The following is a 19,815-nucleotide window of genomic DNA, read 5'->3' as shown; positions in this document are numbered from 1 at the left end:
ACACACACACACACACACACACACACCACACAAAGAAATTATTATATGGCTGGTTCACCTTGTGAGCAAAAATCTACGAACATCTGGTGCAAGCCCCAAAGTGGATGGTTATATAAAATAGGGTTATATCTGTAAAAATTTAAAGACAGTAGTATTCCCTAAACGGTGTGATCCTGAGCTTTAGAACTGCAGTTTAAAACCTGCAGCAAATTCTTGGGACAGAGGTTTATTCTCACTCATTATAACGGAGGAACCTGACCTACGGAATGCATTTTTCAGCAGAACATAGAGCAGTTCACTGGGAAGTCAGACTTAGGGGCAGGATGCCAGACGCCGCAGCGCATGCGCACACCCAGGCTGGCGCGCTCGCCTGCGTGCGCGGCCCCGTGACGCTAGGGGCGTGGCTGCGCACAGAGCCCGCGCTCCTCCGCCATGGCTGCTGCACCCACCTCTGTGCACCTGCGACGTTGCGTGGTGTCCCCGGCCCGGAGACACAGTGCCTCGCTGATCTTCCTGCACGGCTCAGGTGCATTACAGTCTGTGGTCTCCGCCCCGCTCGCTACAGCTGGGGAAGCACCCTCTTCTCGGTCCCCCAGAGCTCCCTAGGGCTAGAGGCCGCCAGCGCCGAGGGTCGGGAGGAGCCTGCCACCTCCCCGAGGGTGTCCTCTTTCCTATAGCAGTTACTTTCATCCTCTCCCTTCCTTCACCGATGCCCTTGACCCCTCCGTCTATATCATGGTTTTTCCCGCGGTCCTTACCCCAACCCCAAGTTCACGCATACCACATGTCCGTGTAAGTGTCCAGGCACATGCATTAACCACTGCTTTCAGAGTGGACCACCAGTCATCTGACATACACACTCCACCACACACCCCTCTGGCGGGTCATAAGCTGTTGTCTGCCTTTCCTGTGTCATAGAGAAGTTTGACTCTCGGTGAATTTGGACATTTACACCATGTCCTCTATGCTTGGCATCACCTGTGGGTTTCCCACGCACCTCCCACCTGTCTTTTTTGATGGTCCTCCACCCTGGTTTCCCCTTTTGCCCTCTCATGAAATCTCCGAGGAGGTAAGTATCAAGTCAGCTTCATTTAGGGAGCACTCTTAGAGACAAAAACAAGAATCCCTGCCTTAATCCTTGCATTCACTGTACTTGGTTGGCCCAGGGTAAGTTCCCAGGAAAGGGAAAAAAAAAATCTTTTAATTTAAGAAATGAGATCCAGCCGGTGTCCTCAAGGGGCCTACCTAAATTTAAAAACAAAAACAGTTCAATTAATTTGAGTCAGCAGTGGACAGGAGATCACAAGATGGTGCACTAGCTATTGCCAAGTAAATAGTAAGGAAAGAATAACACGTGAACTTGGACATTGCGAATGAAGGGCTTGTCAGAGCTTTTCAGGAGCACGGCATTGTGCCAAGGCTCGTGGAGGCTTAAAGGGAATGTCTTACTAGAACACGAGGGGATTGCAGTGTTCCCAGTGGCGTTGTGAGACGTTCTCCTCATTTTGGGGGGAAAAAAAACCCCAAAACAACAACAATAACAAAAAACGGGACTAGAAAAACGTTTACTTGCTGTTGTTGTAAGTAATGGTGAAGTTGGATTTGAATCCAAATGTCTGACTTGGAATTAATATTCTGGGTGGGAGGGGGAGGAAAACCCTCAACTGTGATGTAGCGTTTTAGAAATAGAGTAATAAAAGTTGTGTAAAGGGAAAGGCTTGGCCAAAGACTTACACCTTCATAGCTAGCTGCCTGAGAATTCAGGACCCAAGAGCATTCCATGATTAGCATCCAAAATTCCCACATAGTAATTCCTTCTCGTAATTAATTCAGTGTCTTTAGGAAGAGCTAGAATTTGTTCTTTTTCCCCCTCTGGACCACTTTGCTTAGTGCTTCCTATTTTTCTGTTTCAAATCACTGACATTTTTATAACCTATAATGAATATCTCAAGTCAGAGTCATCTATTCTGTATGTATTTTACACACTGTGTATGTGGTGTATAAGTGTAAAACTTGCCTTTGTACATTGGAAAAAATTCATCTAATTTTTTCCAGATGTTCAGGTATATTATTCTTGAATAATTGGATCTGCATTGATGTATAAAAGATCTTTTAGGAGTTGGCCTGTTGTGTTAATTATTGTCACCTGGAACCAGGAGTCACCTGAGAAAAGAGAGTCTCAGTTGAGAAATTGCCCAGCTCAGGTTGGCCTGTGGCTATGTCTGTGGTGAATGGTCTCCATGGTTGATTGCTTAGGAGGCTCCAGCCCACTGTGGCCATTGCTTCTCCTGGGCATATGCTTCTGAGTTGTATAAAGCTGGTTGAGCATGGGCCACGGGGACAAGCCGGTATCAGCTGTGCTCTGTGCTTCCTGCTTAAGTTCCTGGCCTCCCTTGGTGATGGACAGTTAGCTGATCTGGGTCAGTGCTTTATTACAGCATTAGAAGGCAGACTAGAATAAGGCCCTGGCCCTCCAGATTGGACTTGAGCATGTGTTTGTGTCACAGGAACAGGAAGTATTTGGCTTCTAGGTAATCTAAATATAAACAAACTACTCAGTCTTACCCTGGTTTTGGAATAAGGTACTTTTTTGTCATTTTAATTTTTTTCTTGGGAATTTCCTACATGTGCATAGTGTGTACAAGCTTTGTAAGGAAGTGAACTTTGCGAATGGATCAATGAATGTTGTTTTCCAACATTCTTTCAGTTGTCCCCTCTCCCCCAAGCCTTAAAAAGTAAAAACAGTTCCCATTTAATAAAGAAGAATAATTTAAAAAGCTTTAGATTCTGACCTAAAGTGTACCAGCTGTAGAAAATATATGGGCATATGCCACCACGTGTATTTGAAGCTTTTTCTACTTCCAACATGTGAGGGGGCCGAACGGTGCCTTTTATGGTGATTGATGTGAACGGCCTTCTCTGTCGCTGGCTTCAGCCTCCCGCATCGGTCCCTTAGCTCCATTATTTTCTTCACTGGCATCCATCATACTTGTGATTTCCTAAGTGAATGTCTGTGCTCCGTACTGACCTTTAAGGCTGATAAAGGCCATGCTGTGTGTGTTGGTGGCTTTCTCCCTTTGTCATGTTTTTATGAGGGGCTCAGTCAAATCTTGCTGAGGTTACAAGAAACCACAGGAAGTAGAAGCGTCGTCCGGCAGACACTCTTCTCCACCTCTCGTCATCCGCCCTCCTCTCCCACTTAGGTTTTTTCCCTCACTTCTTACACTATTTGGGGGGGGGGGGGGTCATGACATTAGGTTATGTAAATATTTTCAATAGAGTTAAAATCTGATTTCTTCACATTTAAATTTGAAGTACAATAAACACCTGACCCACTCCTTGAAGACTTGTTTTCACCACAAAAATTGTATTATGTCATGCCAGCTACAACGGTGTAAATCACATTGGGATTTTTGTAAGGGTAAGATGAGAAAGGAATAGGGTCAAACAACAGCTCAAAAGAAATCCACTCTAGAAGAAGTTATTCTATCTACTACAAACAAGGAGAACTGAAATTCAGCATAAAGATCATTTTCTAATTGATAAACATTGCCTCCAGATGTATAATAATAGTGTGTGCTGGGTCAACTAATTCAGCTATCCGAACAGCTCTTTTTAGCATGTGGGGATTTTTGGGGTTCTCTGTCCCAGTCTTCAAGTGGCCTGGGATGTGGAAAGTACTTTCAAATGCGCTGTGTTGTGACGGTGTTTGTCTGACGATGGTGGGTTTTGTAATTTTGTCAGGTCACTCTGGCGAAGGACAGAGACAGTGGATCAAGCAGGTGCTAAACCAAGACTTGACATTCCAGCACATAAAGATTATTTATCCAACGGCTCCCTCCAGGTATGCAATGCTCAATTTCACCTCTGAGTATAACTCCATGGGATAAAATATGTACATGTGCCAACTTGATGGGATTTTTGTTTTTTTTTTCCTTTTTTTCCCCCCGATATATTTTTTATTTACATTTCAAATGATTTCCCCTTTTCTAGCCCCCCCACTCCCCGAAAGTCCCGTGAGCCCCCTTCTCTTCCCCTGTCCTCCCACCCACCCCTTCCCACTTCCCCGTTCTGGTTTTGCCTAATACTGCTTCACTGAGTCTTTCCAGAACAAGGGGCCACTCCTCCTTTCTTCTTGTACCTCATTTGATGTGTGGATTATGTTTTGGGTATTCCAGTTTTCTAGGTTAATATCCACTTATTAGTGAGTGCATACCATGATTCACCCTTTGAGTCTGGGTTACCTCACTTAGTATGATGTTCTCTAGCTCCATCCATTTGCCTAAGAATTTCATGAATTCATTGTTTCTAATGGCTGAATAGTACTCCATTGTGTAGATATACCACATTTTTTGCATCCACTCTTCTGTTGAGGGATACCTGGGTCCTTTCCAGCATCAACTTGATGTTTTTAACTTTAATTCTGTATTTGAGATTTTAAATTAGGGTCTTCACCTCCCACCTGTAAACATTGCATGCTTTACTTTGAAATTGGCATCCTTGGCCAAGCTCCCCCAGGTGGCAGATCGACCACTCAGCTCTGGGAATAACTCAGCTGTTCTGACTGACCCTGCCCCAGCCCACAGCCTGCCTCCTGTCAGTCTGCATATAGATAGCTCATCTTTCAAACACCCCTCTCCTCCTCACACACCCCAAAAGCAACCTTAATAACTTTGGCCAAGATTGTCTCTCTGACCCGGGTTCATAGTCCCTGGAAAAGAATTTTATAACATTCTTTCCACATTTCAAAGGATGTTAAGTACTCTTAGGTTCTTTGAATCAGTAAACCAGGATAGACATGAGGCATGGAAACCTGTAGGTGCATTTCATGGAATTTATAATGATAGGAGTGAAGTAGTTTTGAGGCCATAAACGGCTTTTTATAAATATTAAATAAGCACCCACATAGTCTTATTTTCTAATTTTTTGCATAACAAATATTGTCTTGTGTCAGGCAACCAAGTCTGATATCTCATGTCCTAGTCTTGTTTTTTTTTCTTGCATGCTTTCTCTCTCTCTCTCTCTCTCTCTCTCTCTCTCTCTCTCTCTCTCCTTTCCCTCCCTTCCCTCCCCCCTCTTCCTCTCTCTCCCCCTCTCTCTCCTTTCCCTTTTCTTTCTTTCTTTCTTTCTTTCTTTCTTTCTTTCTTTCTTTCTTTCTTTCTTTCTTTCTTTCTTTTTTCTTTCTTTCTTTTATTTGCATTCCAAATGCTGCTGCCCCCAGTCTTCCCCTCACAGAGTCCCTTCCCCTGTCCTCCCTGCTTCTCTTCTGAGAGGGTGGGCCCCCTGGGTATTCCCCAACCCTGGCACATCAAGTTTCAAAAGAGCTTGTTTGTAGTTGGTCTCTAGAGAATTAAAAGGGAATGCTGATATTTCTGTGGAAACTGGGAAGATTGTGAGTTTTAGGCTAATTGTAAAAGTAAGTGATCAAATAATAAGACAGACATTAGGGACATGATTCTAAGAATATTTTTGTTTTCTTCTCTTGCTACAAACTAAATGGTTTTCACGCATTATCAGTTATAACCTGAATTCTGTATCAGTGCTTTTCAATCTTTAAACCAATAGTATTTTATACTCCTTATTGTCATATGTTCAGGGTTGTCTGTGGTGTTTGTGCTGGCCTCGTCAAATGTGTTTGGAAGTGTCCGTCGCTCTGGGTCTTTGGAGGCCCATATCCCTCTGGGTCTCTCTTCCATTGTCTTTGAATGTTTGATAGCACTTACAGAACTCACCCTGCACCTCAAGTTCTCTTGGGTGAGTTGTTGGCAATGAATTTGTTTTCTTTTGTAATCCACGTTTTTAGATTTTCTATGTATTTTCAAGTCAGTGTCAGTGATTTGAATCTGCTGGAATTTGTCTGACTTAAAGATACTTATTTTTAATGTTTGAATTTCTGTTCAAGTATTTTAAGTTCTCATAGTAATATTTTGTTATTTTGATGATGAGATGATGATCATGTGTATGTGTGTCCCTGTGTGTGTACGTGTTTGCGTGTTTTAACTTGTCAGGGTTACCAGTTCACAAATCATTTTCAGATCCAGTTTAGGTTTGGTTCTTTTCTCTGAATGGTTGTAGTTTGGACAAGGAGTCTCACGTAGCCCAGGCTGGCCTGGAACCCCTGGCCGTTCTGTCTCTGTCCTGAGGGCTGGCACTACAAGTCATCTCCCCCCCCCCCCAATCCACCACCATTTCCTCTTGCATTTCGTTTTCTGTTCCATTTATGTCTGCCCATTTTCTTTTCCCCTCCTATTTATATTAGAGCAGTAATTTTATCACAACTCCAGCCAAATCTCACAATGTTTTATTTTTCTGTTTTATTTATGTTGGAAGGCTTTCTATCACCTTCGCGTTCCCTGTGCAATTCTTGTGTAACAAATTACCACTCCCCCCCCCCCCCCACCCCGAAGCAATACTTTTATTACAGCCACAAATTTTGTGGTTTAGGAATTCAAAAAGGGTAGGATAGTGGTGACTCAATTCCATTCTGTTGTTCTTGGGGCTTCTCCTGGGAAAACTTGAAGGTTGGGTGTGGCTCCCGATTTGTCTGCTGGGGATTGGATCCCTCATCGGATGGCCTAGTCACAGAACCAGCAGTTGATGCCAGATATTAGCTGGGGTTCTCCTGCAGTCTCTGCACTGTGGCACTTATACTGGGTTTTACCGTTGGAGTTCGTCTTATCTTTATTGTTGAGAGTGAGTGTGTGTGTGTGTGTGTGTGTGTGTGTGTGTGTGTGTAGCATGGAGGCCAGAGGCTAAAGGGAATTACCTTTCTCCTGCTCTCTCCTTTTTAAGTCTCTCACCAAACCAGGAACTCATCAATTTGGCTAATCTGCCAGACCAACAAGGCCCAGGGATCTAGCAGCCCATCTCTGACCTCTTCCCATCCCCCAGCACTGGGATTACAGACACCACTCCTGCTTATGTGGGACACAACTCCCCAGCCCACCACTTGGAGTCTTGGGCTATATAGTAGCCTGGAAGTTTGTTCCTAGACTAGATATCCGAGGAAGTTAGCAGTTGCAGAGCTAACGCAGAAGGCAGCCAGGATGCAAAGGAGGAGTGTAGGCCTTTGCCTCTCAGCAAATGTCAGTCACTGTGGTAAGGGCTTGTGTGGTATCCTAACTCGACTTCCCCTTGCCCCCCAAAACAAAATACTGGACCTTCTTAACCAAGAAGCCATTAGATGTCTGTTGGTGATTTCATGCATTGAGGGTTGCTTCAGTTGTCTTACAGTTGCTGATTTCTAATTTCGTTTCATTGCTATCAGATAAGATATCCTATATAAATAATCCCAGTCTTTGGCTTCTCACTGAGACTTTATGGCTTTTCATGAACTCTATCTACCATGGTAACTCTTCATGTATACTTTTAATTTACAGTATTTAAAAATACCAGGACAGTATAAGGTGGCTGATAGCATTAAATTACATTTTATATATGGTCAATAATGATTTTTAAGTGGTTCTGAGAGTCATGAGCAAAGGACTTTAATAAATACCTTTTTCTTACAAAATGATCATGCTTAACTTCCGGTAACAACCCAAAGTGTAGTTTGTATAATAATCATATACTGCACAGCAACTTTCCTACACTTATTTTATATTTTTTCATCACTTTATGTTTGATTAGTATTCATAGCAAACTTACAATCTTTTTTTCTTTAGCTTGTCTATCAATTGTATTTAGAATGTGTTATAGGCAGCATGTAATTGGGCTTTGTTTAATCTATTTAACAGTTTCTGTCTTTTAAGTGATTTGTTTAACCATTTATATTTAATGTAACATTGCATTTATAGGCTTGACTACAAATCTGTTGTCTTTTCTTCTATGTTCTATGTTTCTCATTTTTGCACTGTTTAAGCTTTTTGTTGTTGTTTTGTTTGTTTCTCTGTGTAGCCCTGGATGTCCTGGAACTCACTCTGTAGACCAGGCTGGCCTCGAACTCAGAAATCTGCCTGCCTTTGCCTCCTGTACTGGGATTAAAGACTCGAACCACCACTGTTCAGCCTACTTAAGCTTTTTAATATTTTAATTTAATTATCTTGTTCCCTGATTGTAGGAAGGCTAAATACAAATCGCAGAACTTTCCCCATCTTAGAGTAAATATTTACCGCTTTAACTGAATTTTAGAACTGCAGATCACAAGGTCCCCGTTTGTTTCCCTTCCCCTTAATGATTCTCAAGTCTTTCATTACATGTGCTAAGAACACCATCAAGCCAGGGTATGACTTTAGTTTCCATAGTCATAAATGCCTCCGAGAGCCTCACAGGGGAATGGTTGTTTATTATGCCATTCCGCATAGTCGATGGTGGCATGTCATTGTGTTTACACTAAATCGTTAGTTAACCTTTTGTTCATAAGTGCTCCTTTCCTCAACTATAAATCAGCTAGTTGGGAGCATATTAAATAAAAGTAAACAATAGTTTGCTGTATTAATTAAAATGGAAAAGTAGAATAGTATTTTTCATTATGTTAACTTGGACTCGTCAATTGGAAGTACCCAATAAATATTTTTATTCTGTGGCATATTTTCACTGTGTTTACAACCACAGGTTTTCTTAGTTTGGATTTAATAACAGAATTTCCATTAAAAATAATAATGTTTTATAGTCCATTTATAATTTTTATGATATAAATTCTGTTGATAATTTGAAAAGTCCTAAAACCCATCAGACTTGAGTGTGCCTCTACATGTTGATTGTATATTTTCCCACCTAAAAAAAGGTGCTTATCATTTTCAGTAAATTACGCATGTTCACAAGGGGAAGGGACAGACAAGGATTTGCACATGCCTCTGTATCCATGTACATGTGGAGGCCAGAGGTCCACTGCTCATGTACAGACTGAATTTAAAAAGGCAACAATTGCCATCTCCAATAATCTCTAATAATGATGAACGCTGTGAAGAGCAGTGACATTAGCGAGACAGAGTCCTTGCAGAATAGAAGCAGCAATGAGGAGTCAGAGGACTTTAGAGGGTGACTTTTCAGTTGACACCTGAATAGTCAGTGGGAGCTCAGCACAGAATGATGGGGAGCACGGGGATGGGTGAGGACACTGATGACATCATCTGACTGGAGCCTAGAGCCAGCACAGGGAATGGTGGGGAGCACGTGGTTGGGAGAGGACATCTCACATAATGCCCCTGAGTCACTGAAGAGCTGGTCCAATGGCACTTGAGCCTAGAGCATGCTGGGGGAATTCTGAAACAGGGACAAAGAGAGACTACCGCCAGATTGCTATCCTGAAGGCTGCAGGTGATCATTTGGCCCTTATAGCTTTAGGGGGATACAGATTAAAATAGAAGTGGGTATTAAATCGAATACCTTTTTATTAAAAAAAAAGTGTTGGCCATGCACTGTAGTCTAATACTTCACCAGTGTGTAACGGGTTGATTGATTGATTGGTTGAGGAGCCACACAGATGTTCTTTGCCGAACATATTTGTTTATTGTGGTAATGTCTGAACTGTTTTTATACCAGCTAATAAAGTGATTTATTTGAGGAAGAAAGTGAATGAATATAACACATGTGCCAAGCCTTTTAGCTGTTTAAAAAACAATCTTTTATGCTTTATTTAAAGGTTATTCTAACATCTTTGGAGATTTATGTACTCTCGATTGTTTTCTTAGCAAAAAGAGTTCTAGTCTTTTTTATCCCATTAAATTATCTTAATGATCCCATTTAAACAGAAATTTTTAACTTTTTTCTTAGAGAAATGAGAGACCCGAACCATCCAGTTGAGTCGATGGGGGTTTGCACTGGGCTCCTCGGTGGAACATCTACCTAGATTAATCAAACAAGGCATTGTCAAAGGGAAAGAGTTAGCGAGTATCATTTTTTCCCATTAATGGCCGGGTTCCCAGAATGATTCACATTTTAGCCTATGATATCATCCTTATTTAAGTGCTTAGACAGACAAATAAACAGTGAGAGAAATAGCAGGGAACAGAGAGAGAAGTCGACGGAGCTGCAGAAGTCAACAGTCTGACTGGAACTCCAGAGTGAGGGCTGGGTATCTGCTCTAGAGTTGGCCTTCACTGTGACTTCAGCCTCAGGGAACGGGACTTCACAGTGTGCGACAGTGACTGAGAACAAAGCACCTGCTTTCAAGTGCAGAGGACTTGTGGTCTCTGGGAGGAGGAAGGCCTGGATGCTGCCTGCATTCTCCTTGCATCTGAGCTATCTCCTTAGCAGAGCAGAGCAGAGCAGCTTCTGGGGTCAGGAGGCTTAGTGCAGTGAGAGGAGAGCTGTGGGCTTCTGTCTTTCCCACAGAAAGTGAGGGTAGAGGGCAGTGGAGGAGAAGCAAGAGGGTTCAGGCTACAGAAGACTGCTCTCCTCCAAAACTTTTCTCTTAAAACATTAACCTCCGATAATGATAATGCAGATTAATTAAAAATCTCCAAAGATATGTAAGGAGAATTATTTATGAGTATTTTTAAACTTTCTAAGTGTTTTGGACGACTTCTTGACTAAATAAAGAGCAATGGCTGCTGAATATTAAGTATGACATCCAGTGTGGTGGTGGTGAGAGGCAGGGCACTGCACGGATGCGCAGAGCCCTTACAGAGCTACAGGATGCTGGGATCTATTGGAGAGATGCTTTTCTAGATTTTCCTGAGCTTAGTACAGAATCTTACTTTTATAGCAGATTAAACAAGAAGTTCGTTTCCTGTATTTAAAGTGTACCTTAGGAATAAGGTTCTATTTGTTAAAGAGTGGTGCCTTCTTCCTTCCATCTTCCCCCATCTCTCCTCCCTCTCTCTCCACATAGTTACCTGTCCGTCTTGGATAAAATGAATTTGAACTTGAGTCATGTGACATATGAAAATGTTTCACTAAGTTTAAGCTTTGAAAAGTGAAAAATAGAAATACAAGGCTATCAAGATAAGACTATGTTGGATAAGACTATTTCTGTGTAATAACCTGTGTACTTGGAAAAGGCATTTAAATCAGGAAATCCAGAATGTGAACTTTTTAAAAATTAATTATTTTTTACACTCCATATTTTATCCCCCCTCCTCCGACTGTGCCACATCCCATACCTCCTTCCCACGCCCCTATGTCCATGTGGATGTCCCCACCCCTCACCCCACCTGACCTAAACTCACAGAGGCCTCCAGTCACTTGAGGATTATGTGCATCTTCTCTGAATGAACACAGACCTAGCAGTCCTCTGCTGTATGTGTATTGGGGGCCTCATATCAGCTGGTGTATGCTGCCTGTTTGAGAGATCTCGGGAGTCCAGATTAATTGAGACTGCTGGTCCTCCTACAGGGTTGCCCTTCTCCTCAGCTTCTTTTAGCCTTCTGTAATTCAACAGCAGGGGTCAGCTGCTTCTGTCCATTGATTGGGTGCAAATATCTGCATCTGACTCTTTCAGATGCTTGTTGGATCTTCTGGAGTGCAGTCATGCTAGGTCCATTTTGTGAGATCTCTGTAGCCTCAGTAATAGTGACAGGCCTTGGGGCCTACTCTTGAGCTGGACTCTACTTTGGGCCTGTGGCTGGACCTTCTTTTCCTCAGGCTCCTCTACATTTCCATCCCTGTAATTCTTTCAGACAGGAACAGTTATAGGTCAGAGTTGTAACTATGGGATGGGCCCCCTCTCCCTCATTTGATGCCCTGTCTTCCTGCCAGAAGTAGGCTCTATAAGTTCCTTCTCCCTACTATTGGGCATTTCATCTAAGGTTCCTCCCTTGATCCTGAGAGTCACTTACCTTCCAGGTCCCTGGTGCATTCTAGAGGGGCCCCAACCTCCAATCTTCCCAGGTTGTCTGTTTCCATTCTTTCTGCTGGCCCTCAGGGCCTCAGTCCTTTTCCCTTACCCAGTACCAGATCACATCCTCCTCCCCCCACCCCCACTAGCTCCCACCATCCACTTTCCCTCCCAGGTCCCTCCCTCCCTCCCCACTTCTGATTGCTTTCTTCTCCCTCCCAGGTGGGACTAAGGCATTCTCACGTGGGCCCTTCAGCTTGTTGATCTTTTTTAGTTCTGTGGACTGAAGACTGTATCTTGGGTATTCTGTACTTTTTTTCCTTAACAACCACTTATTAGTGAGTACATACCATGCATGTCCTTTTGGATCTGAGTTACCTCATTCAGGATGATACTTTCTAGTTCCATCTGTTTGCCTGCAAAACTCAGGACATCCTCATTCTTGATAGCTGAGTAGTATTCCATTGTGTAAATGAACCACATTTTCTGTATCCATTCTTCTGTCATGGAACATCTAGGTTGTTTCCAGCTTCTGGCTATCACAAACAAGGCTGCTACGAACATAGTGGAACACATGCCCTGTGGCATGGTGGGGCACCCTTTGGGTATAATCCCAGGAGTAGTATAGCTGGGTCTTCAGGTAGATCTATTTCCAATTTTCTGAGATTGATTTCCAGAGTGATTGCACCAGTTTGCAATCCCACCAGCAATTTCTCCACATCCTCTCCAACACGTGTTATCTGTCACCTGTGGTTTTGATCTTAGCCATTCTGATTGGTATAAGGTGGAATCTAAGGGTCATTTTGATTTGCACTTCTCTGATCACTAAGACTTTGAACATTTCCTTAGGTGCTTCTCATGAGATTTTTCTTCTCATGAGAGATTCCTCAGTTGTGAAATCTTGGTTTAGGTCTATACTCCATTTTTTGATTGGGTTGTTTGGTTGTTTTGGTGATTAGTTCCATTTTTTGATTGGGTTGTTTGGTTTTTTTTGGTGATTAGTTTCTTGAGTTCTTTATACATTTTGGATATTAGCCCTCTATCAAATGTGGAGTTAGTGAATATTGTTTTCCCAATCTATAAGTTGCCAATTTGTCTTATTGACTATGTCCTTTGCCTTACAGAAGCTTTCTAGTTTTATGAGGTCCCATTTATCAATTCTTGATCTTAGAGCCTGAGCAATTGGTGTTCTGTTCATGAAATTTCCCCTGTGCCAATGAGTTTGAGGCTCTTTCCCACTTTCTCTTCTATTAGACTCAGTGTATCTGGTTTTATGTTGAGGTCCTTGATCCACTTGGACTTGAGCTTTCTGCAAGGTGACAAATACGGGTCTATTTTCATTTTTCTACATACAAACAGCCAGTTAGACCAGCACCATTTATTGAAGATGTTTTCTTTTTTCCATTGTATACTTTTGGCTTCTTTGTCAAAGATCAAGTATCTGTGTGTGGTTTTACTTCTGGGTCTTCAGTTCTATGCCATTGATCAACATGTCTGTCTCTGTACCAATATCATACATGCTTTATCACTATTGCTCTGTAGTAAAGCTTGAGGTCAGGGATGGTGATTCCTCCAGCCACTCTTTTATTGTTAATTGTTTCACTATTCTGTTTGGTTTGGTTTTTTTTCTTTTTCTTTTCTTCTTCTTTTTTTTCCTTTCCAGATGAATTTGAGAAATGTTCTTTCCATGTCTTTGAAGAATTGTGTTGGGATTTTGATGGGGATTACATTGAATCTATAGATTGCCTTTGGTAGGATGTCCATTTTTACTATGCTAATTCTGCTAATCCTTGAGCATGGGAGATCTCTCCATTTTTTGAGATCTTAGATTTCTTTCTTTAGAGACTTGAAGTTATTGTCATACAGGTAGTACACTTGTCTGGTTAGAGTTACCCCAAGATATTTTATATTATTCGTAGCTATTGTGAAGGGAGTTGTTTCCATAATTTCTTTCTCAGCCTATTTATTATTATTTGTATAAAGGAAAGCTACTGATTTATTTGAGTTAATTATATATCGGGCTACTTTGCTGAAGTTGTTTATCAGTTGCAGAAGTTCTCTGGTAGAATTTTTGGGGTCGCTTATGTATACTATCATATTATCTGCAAATAGTGATACCTTTATTTCTTTTTTTTTTATCAGTCACTTTTTTTTATTCGATATAATTTATTTACATTTCAAATGATTTCCCCTTTTCTAGCCCCCCCCTCCCCAAAAGTCCCGTAAGCCCCCTTCTCTTCCCCTGTCCTCCCTCCCACCCCTTCCCAGTTCCCCGTTCTGGTTTTGCCAAATACTGTTTCACTGAGTCTTTCCAGAACCAGGGACCACTCCTGCTTTCTTCTTGTATCTCATTTGATGTGTGGATTATGATTTGGGTATTCCAGTTTTCTAGGTTAATAACCACTTATTAGTGAGTGCATACCATGATTCACCTTTTGAGTCTGGGTTACCTCACTTAGTATGATGTTCTCTAGCTCCATCCATTTGCCTAAGAATTTCATGAATTCATTGTTTCTAATGGCTGAATAGTACTCCATTGTAGATATACCACATTTTTTGCATCCACTCTTCTGTTGAGGGATACCTGGGTTCTTTCCAGCATCTGGCAATTATAACTAGGGCTGCTATGAACATAGTAGAGCATGTATCCTTATTACATGGTGGGGAATCCTCTGGGTATATGCCCAGGAGTGGTATAGCACGATCTTCAGGAAGTGAGGTGCCCAGTTTTCGGAGGAACCGCCAGACTGATTTCCAGAGTGGTTGTACCAATTTGCAACCCCACCAGCAGTGGAGGAGTGTTCCTCTTTCTCCGCACCCTCTCCAACACCTGCTGTCTCCTGAATTTTTAATCTTAGCCATTCTGACTGGTGTAAGATGAAATCTTAGGGTTGTTTTGATTTGCATTTCCCTAATGACTAATGAAGTTGAGCATTTTTTAAGATGCTTCTCCGCCATCCGAAGTTCTTCAGGTGAGAATTCTTTGTTTAACTCTGTACCCCATTTTTTAATAGGGTTGTTCGGTTTTCTGGAGTCTAACTTCTTGAGTTCTTTATATATATTGGATATTAGCCCTCTATCTGATGTAGGATTGGTGAAGATCTTTTCCCAATTTGTTGGTTGCCGATCTGTCCTCTTGATGGTGTCCTTTGCCTTACAGAAACTCTGTAACCTTATGAGGTCCCATTTGTCAATTCTTGCTCTTAGAGCATACGCTATTGGTGTTCTGTTTAGAAACTTTCTCCCTGTACCGATGTCCTCAAGTTTCTTTTCTATTAGCTTCAGAGTGTCTGGCTTTATGTGGAGGTCCTTGATCCATTTGGATTTGAGCTTAGTACAAGGAGACAAGGATGGATCAATTCGCATTCTTCTGCATGCTGACCTCCAGTTGAACCAGCACCATTTGTTGAAAAGGCTATCTTTTTTCCATTGGATGTTTTCAGCCTCTTTGTCGAGGATCAAGTGGCCATAGGTGTGTGGGTTCATTTCTGGATCTTCAATCCTGTTCCATTGATCCTCCTGCCTGTCACTGTACCAATACCATGCAGTTTTTAACACTATTGCTCTGTAGTATTGCTTGAGGTCAGGGATACTGATTCCCCCAGATTTTCTTTTGTTGCTGAGAATAGTTTTAGCTATCCTGGGTTTTTTGTTGTTCCAGATGAATTTGATAATTGCTCTTTCTAACTCTGTGAAGAATTGAGTTGGGATTTTGATGGGTATTGCATTGAATCTGTATAGTGCTTTAGGCAAAATGGCCATTTTAACTATATTGATTCTACCGATCCATGAGCATGGGAGGTTTTCCCATTTTTTGAGGTCTTCTTCCATTTCCTTCTTCAGAGTCTTGAAGTTCTTGTCATACAGATCTTTCGCATGTTTGGTAAGAGTCACCCCAAGATACTTTATACTGTTTGTGGCTATTGTGAAGGGGGTCATTTCCCTAATTTCTTTCTCAGCCTGCTTATCCTTTGAGTATAGGAAGGCCACTGATTTGCTTGAGTTGATTTTATAACCTGCCACTTTGCTGAAGTTGTTTATCAGCTGTAGGAGCTCTCTAGTGGAGTTTTTTGGGTCACTTAGGTAGACTATCATGTCGTCTGCAAATAATGATAGTTTGACTTCCTCCTTTCCAATTTGTATCCCTTTGACCTCCTTATGTTGTCGAATTGCCCAAGCTAGTACCTCAAGTACAATATTGAAAAGATAAGGAGAAAGGGGGCAGCCTTGTCTGGTCCCTGATTTCAGTGGGATTGCTTCAAGTTTCTCTCCATTTAGTTTGATGCTGGCTACCGGTTTGCTGTATATTGCTTTTACTATGTTTAGGTATGGGCCTTGAATTCCTGTTCTCTCCAAGACTTTAAGCATGAAGGGATGCTGAATTTTGTCAAATGCTTTTTCAGCATCCAATGAAATGACCATGTGGTTTTGTTCTTTGAGTTTGTTTATGTAGTGGATTGTATTGATGGATTTCCGTATATTGAACCAACCCTGCATTCCCGGGATAAAGCCTACTTGATCATGGTGGATGATCGTTTTGATGTGTTCTTGGATTCGGTTGGCAAGAATTTTATTGAGTATTTTTGCATCGATGTTCATAAGGGAAATTGGTCTGAAGTTCTCTTTCTTTGTTGGATCTTTGTGTGGCTTTGGTATCAGCGTAATTGTGGCTTCGTAGAAGGAATTGGGTAGTGTTCCTTCTGTTTCTATTTTGTGGAATAGTTTGAAGAGTATTGGTGTTAACTCTTCTTTGAAGGTCTGGTAGAATTCTGCACTGAAACCATCTGGTCCTGTGCTTTTTTTGGTTGGAAGACTTTCTATGACTCCTTCTATTTCTTTAGGCTTTATGGGACTGTTCAGATGGTCTAGTTGGTCCTGATTTAATTTTGGTATTTGGTATCTGTCAAGGAAATTGTCCATTTCCTCCAGATTCTCCAGTTGTTTTGAGTACAGGCTCTTGTAGTAGGATCTGATGATTTTTTGGATTTCCTCAGTTTCCGTTGTTATGTCTCCCTTCTCATTTCTAAGTTTGTTAATTTGGATACTTTCTCTGTGCCCTTTGGTCAGTCTGGCTAAGGGTTTATCTATCTTGTTGATTTTCTCAAAGAACCAGCTCCTGGTTTTGTTGATTTTTTGTATGGTTCTCTTTGTTTCTACTTGATTGATTTCGGCCCTGAGTTTGATGATTTCCTGCCTTCTACTCCTCCTGGGTGAAATAGCTTCTTTTTGTTCTAGGGCTTTCAGGTGTGTCATTAAGTTGGTAATGTATGCTCTCTCCATTTTCTTTTTGGAGGCACTCAGGGCTATGAGTTTTCCTCTTAGCACTGCTTTCATTGTGTCCCATAGATTTGGGTATGTTGTGTTTTCATTTTCATTGTGTTCTAAAATGTCTTTAATTTCTTTCTTTATTTCTTCCTTGATCAAGGTATCATTGAGTAGAGTATTGTTCAATTTCCACGTGTATGTGGGTTTTCTGTTGTTTCTGTTGCTATTGAAGACCACTTTTATTCCATAGTGATCAGATAGGAGGCATGGGATTAGTTCTATCTTCTTATATTTGTTGAGGTCTGTCTTGTGACCAATTATATGGTCGATTTTGGAGAAGGTACCATGAGGTGCTGAAAAAAAGGTATATTCTTTTGTTTTAGGATAGAATGTTCTATATATATCAGTTAAATCTAATTGGTCCAAAGCTTCAATTAGTTTCATTGTGTCCTTGTTTAGTTTCTGTTTTCCTGATCGGTCCATTGAGGAAAGTGCAGTGTTGAAGTCACCCACAATTATTGTGTTAGGTGCAATGTGTGCTTTTAGTTTTAATAAAGTTTCTTTTATGAAAGAGGGTGCCCTTGCATTTGGAGCATAGATGTTCAGGATTGACAGTTCTTCTTGTTGTATTTTTCCTTTGACCAGCAAGAAGTGTCCCTCAGAGTCTCTTTTGATGACTTTGGGTTGAAAGTCAATTTTATCTGATATTAAAATGGCTACTCCAGCTTGTTTCCTGAGACCATTTGCTTGTAAAATTGTCTTCCAGCCTTTTACTCTAAGGTAGTGTTTGTCTTTGACCCTGAGGTGTGTTTCCTGTAAGCAGCAAAATGTAGGGTCCTGTTTACGTATCCAGTCAGTTAGTCTGTGTCTTTTTATTGGGGCATTGAGTCCATTGATGTTAAGAGATATTAAGGAATAGTGATTGTTACTTCCTATCATTTTTGACGTTATTTTTTAAATTTGATTGCTTACCTTCTTTTGGGTTTGATGAAAGGTTACTATCTTGCTTTTTTCAGGGTGAAGTTTCCCTCCTTGTATTGGTGTTGTCCTCCTATTATCCTTTTTAGGGCTGGGTTTGTGGATAGATATTGGGTAAACTTGGTTTTGTCGTGAAATATCTTAGTTTCTCCATCTATGGTGATTGAGAGTTTTGCTGGATATAGTAGTTTTGGTTGGCATTTGTGTTCTCTTAGAGTCTGCATGAGATCTGCCCAGGACCTTCTAGCCTTCATAGTCTCAGGTGAAAAGTCTGCTGTGATTCTGATAGGTCTTCCTTTATATGTTACTTGGCCTTTTTCTCTTACTGCCTTTAATATTCTTTCTTTGTTTAGAACATTTGGTGTTTTGATTATTATGTGACGGGAAGTATTTCTGTTCTGGTCCAGTCTGTTTGGAGTTCTGTAGGCTTCTTGTATATTCATGGGCATCTCTCTCTTTAGGTTAGGGAAGTTTTCTTCCATAATTTTATTGAAGATATTTGCTGGCCCTTTAAGTTGTAAATCTTCACTCTTATCTATGCCTATAATCCTTAGGTTTGGTCTTCTCATTGTGTCCTGGATTTCCTGGATATTTTGGGTTACAAGCTTTTTGCATTTTGCATTTTCTTTAACTGTTGAGTCCATGGTTTCTATGGAATCTTCAGCATCTGAGATTCTTTCTTCTATTTCTTGTCTTCTGTTGTTGATATTTGCATCTCTGTCCCCTGATTTCTTCCCAAGGCTTTCTATCTCCAAAGTTGTCTCCTTTTGAGTTTTCTTAGTTGTTTCTACTTCTGATTTTAGATCCTGGATGGTTTTGCTTAGCTCCTTCACTTGCTTGTTTGTGCTTTCCTGTAACTCTTTAAGAGATTTTTGTGTTTTTTCTTTCATGACCTCAGCCTGTTGACCAAAGTTCTCCTGTATTTCTTTAAGAGATTTTTGTGTTTCGTCTTTCATGACCTCAGCCTGTTGAGCAAAGTTCTCCTGTATTTCTTTAAGTGTTTTTTGCATTTCCTCCTTGTTGGCTTTTGTATTCTCCTGGATTTCTTTCAATGATTTTTGTGTTTCCCTTGCAAGGGCTTCTAACTTTTGATCCATTTTCTCCTGAATGTCCTTCATGTGTTCCTGTACCAGCATCATGACCAGTGATTTTAAATCCAAATCTTGTTTTACTGGTGTGATGGGGTATCCAGGACTTGCTGGTAGAGGAGAATTGGGTTCAGATGTTGCCATATTGCCTTGATTTCTGTTAGTGACGTTCCTGCGTTTGCCTTTTGCCATCTAGCTCTCACTGGTGTTACTTGGTCTTGTCAGTGCTGGACTCACCAGTGCAAGCTGCCCCTTCCCCGTTGGCCTCTGGTGCACAGCTTACACCCTGCACTGCCTGTAGACAGGGTGCTGTTGTCCAGGCTGTTCAGATCCCGAAGCAGGCACCTGAAGGCTCCCGCTGGGACCCGCAGGATTTATTGGAGCACACCGACTTCTCCCAGCTGGCCGCCCGGAAGCCCCCACTAGCCTCTTGAGGGACCTGGAGATGTGGTACGGGCACCCAGGCTGATCTGAAGCGGAGAGAGTTGACCTGAGGGCTTCTGCCTGAGGCTTTGCCCCAGATTGTGTCTGTGGACCAGATGGAACCCGTGTGCACCCCCAGGGAGCTCCGCAGGTGTATGCTGCTGTGACCTCCCCTGTGTTCCGCTCACTCCGCTGGGCAGCCGATTTCCCCAACCGTGCTAGCGCACACTAGGTTAGCCTTGTCGCCCAGGCCCTGAGTCCAGGCAAAAGCCTGGGAGGCCAAGGTCCGAGCAAAGTTCCCCTAGGGCTATGACTGTTATTTGGGTCCGCCAGGTGACCCGG

At 41.8% G+C, this 19,815-nt stretch overlaps 1 protein-coding gene across 1 annotated transcript in view; it reads left to right on the top strand.

Moving 5' to 3' along the window:
• Positions 1–396: 396 nt before the first annotated feature.
• Positions 397–19,815, top strand: part of Lyplal1 (lysophospholipase like 1) — a 44,766-nt gene continuing 25,347 nt past the window's right edge. Inside the window, exons 1-2 of the mRNA XM_052200962.1 lie at positions 397–526; positions 3,745–3,844. Coding sequence (XP_052056922.1) covers positions 433–526; positions 3,745–3,844 — 194 coding nt within the window. The 5' untranslated portion in view covers positions 397–432. The remainder of the gene's footprint in view (positions 527–3,744; positions 3,845–19,815) is intronic.

The sequence above is a fragment of the Apodemus sylvaticus genome, chromosome 12, assembly GCF_947179515.1.
Source record: "Apodemus sylvaticus chromosome 12, mApoSyl1.1, whole genome shotgun sequence".
In the NCBI taxonomy this organism is placed as follows: Eukaryota; Metazoa; Chordata; class Mammalia; order Rodentia; family Muridae; genus Apodemus; species Apodemus sylvaticus.
The sequence above is the reverse complement of the archived record's forward strand: the minus strand, read 5'-3'. Positions and strand labels throughout refer to the sequence as shown.